At 40.1% G+C, this 1,507-nt stretch overlaps 1 protein-coding gene across 1 annotated transcript in view; it reads right to left on the bottom strand.

Annotated features, from left to right (window-relative positions):
• The window catches only part of usta (uronyl 2-sulfotransferase a), a 187,401-nt gene continuing 185,894 nt past the window's right edge, over window positions 1-1,507 (bottom strand). The window contains exon 8 of the mRNA XM_014145278.2: window positions 1-1,507. This exon is cut by the window's right edge and continues 44 nt beyond it. Coding sequence (XP_014000753.2) covers window positions 1,259-1,507 — 249 coding nt within the window. The 3' untranslated portion in view covers window positions 1-1,258.

Below are 1,507 nucleotides of genomic sequence, written 5' to 3'. Positions count from 1 at the left end.
TGCAATTGTTAGGTTTTTATTTTGAAAACTATCTGAGGATACTGAAATTCATGGACTCCATTCATCGTAAAACAGTTCCGCTGTTCATATTTTATTTTGGAACTTTGATAGTATGAATAACTAGATAGTTGTAAGAATCCTAAAAGTACAAAGTACCTTTTTTTTTTCCTGAGAATCTTATCTGGAATGCAAATGAATACATAATAATAATAATAAATTAAACTGTCAAAAAGAAAATCCACACGGAATGACAATGACTACATAGGCCTTTACACAATCTGTATATTAGATTGGCATGTTGTATGGCATACTGTAGGTACTAATGCTAGGTAATAGTTTGTTGTTGTGGCTATTTATTATCTGGATGTTGAGTTATCTAAAATTTCCAAAGTGTAACACCATGGCTGCACTATGAAATACTGTAGAACTGAGAGTCAGGAGAGTTTGGAAACAGAGAAAACAAAGTAGACATCTGAAGTTGAACAACATCAAATAGATTAAGTGCAGTGTGTTAAGACTTAACAAATGGTCATTTAATTTGGTGAGTTCAGGTAAAGCTTTGGATTAAAATGTTTCATCCTTCAGCTCTATCTTTTTTAAAATATTTTTATTTTAGTGTTTTTTGTTGTTGTAGGATGTCAAACATTAATGCCCTGTCTTATGGAAACATCGACAATTGAGGACAAACATACATTTTCACCAATCAACATAATATTTCCTCAATATTTCCCTAGTAATGTCCCAAAATATTCTACCCATCTTCATACATTGTCAGTTTGACAAATGTCAAATCCAATCATAGACACACATTTGGAATTCTCTGAATTCATAGTTGGGTGCTCTTCTTGCCATTTGACCGTCTTACATCATTTCCATGTCTGTTAAGCAAAGTAAACTGATTCTGTTATGCATAGACACTGTCACATTTGAGCTAAACCAAGTCAAATCAAACCTTAAAACAACCAAAGTTAACTTTTTAAAGAATCCATTATTCTAGTCAATCTTTAAATATGGCAGTTAGTCCATCCATCCATCCATCCATCCATCCATCCATCCGCCCACTCCCAAGGTCTTCAGCCGTGAGAGTCCGAGCAAAACGGAAAATGGAGCCCGTAAAAACACGGGCATCAGGATCCACACACCCCCAACCAATCGTCCTCCTGGGAATGCTGACAGACAGGGCGTATTCCCCGCCCCCTTCTCATGCCACCTCCAGCCAACCAGCCGCTGGTGAAGTCTTCAGTCGCCACGGGAACTGTCAAGGCTGGACGAACCAGCTGTTGGCGTCCTCGAGGTCGGTCTCCAGCTCTTCATCTTCGGCAAGGGGCTCTGTGGTTCGGACGGCCAGCTCTCTTAGGAAGGAGGCCTGGTGGGCAGTGGGTCGGGAGACCGACTTGAGGCCAATCTTCTTCTTCATCAGGTGAAACTGCTTTCGGATGAAGTTGTAGAAGTCGTACTCGTAGCGCATGCGGTGGTATAGCACCTGAAGAGCTTCCAGAGTGGGTGT

Source organism: Salmo salar, chromosome ssa15, assembly GCF_905237065.1.
Source record: "Salmo salar chromosome ssa15, Ssal_v3.1, whole genome shotgun sequence".
Classification (NCBI taxonomy): domain Eukaryota; kingdom Metazoa; phylum Chordata; class Actinopteri; order Salmoniformes; family Salmonidae; genus Salmo; species Salmo salar.
This window is presented reverse-complemented; position numbering and strand designations above follow the sequence as displayed.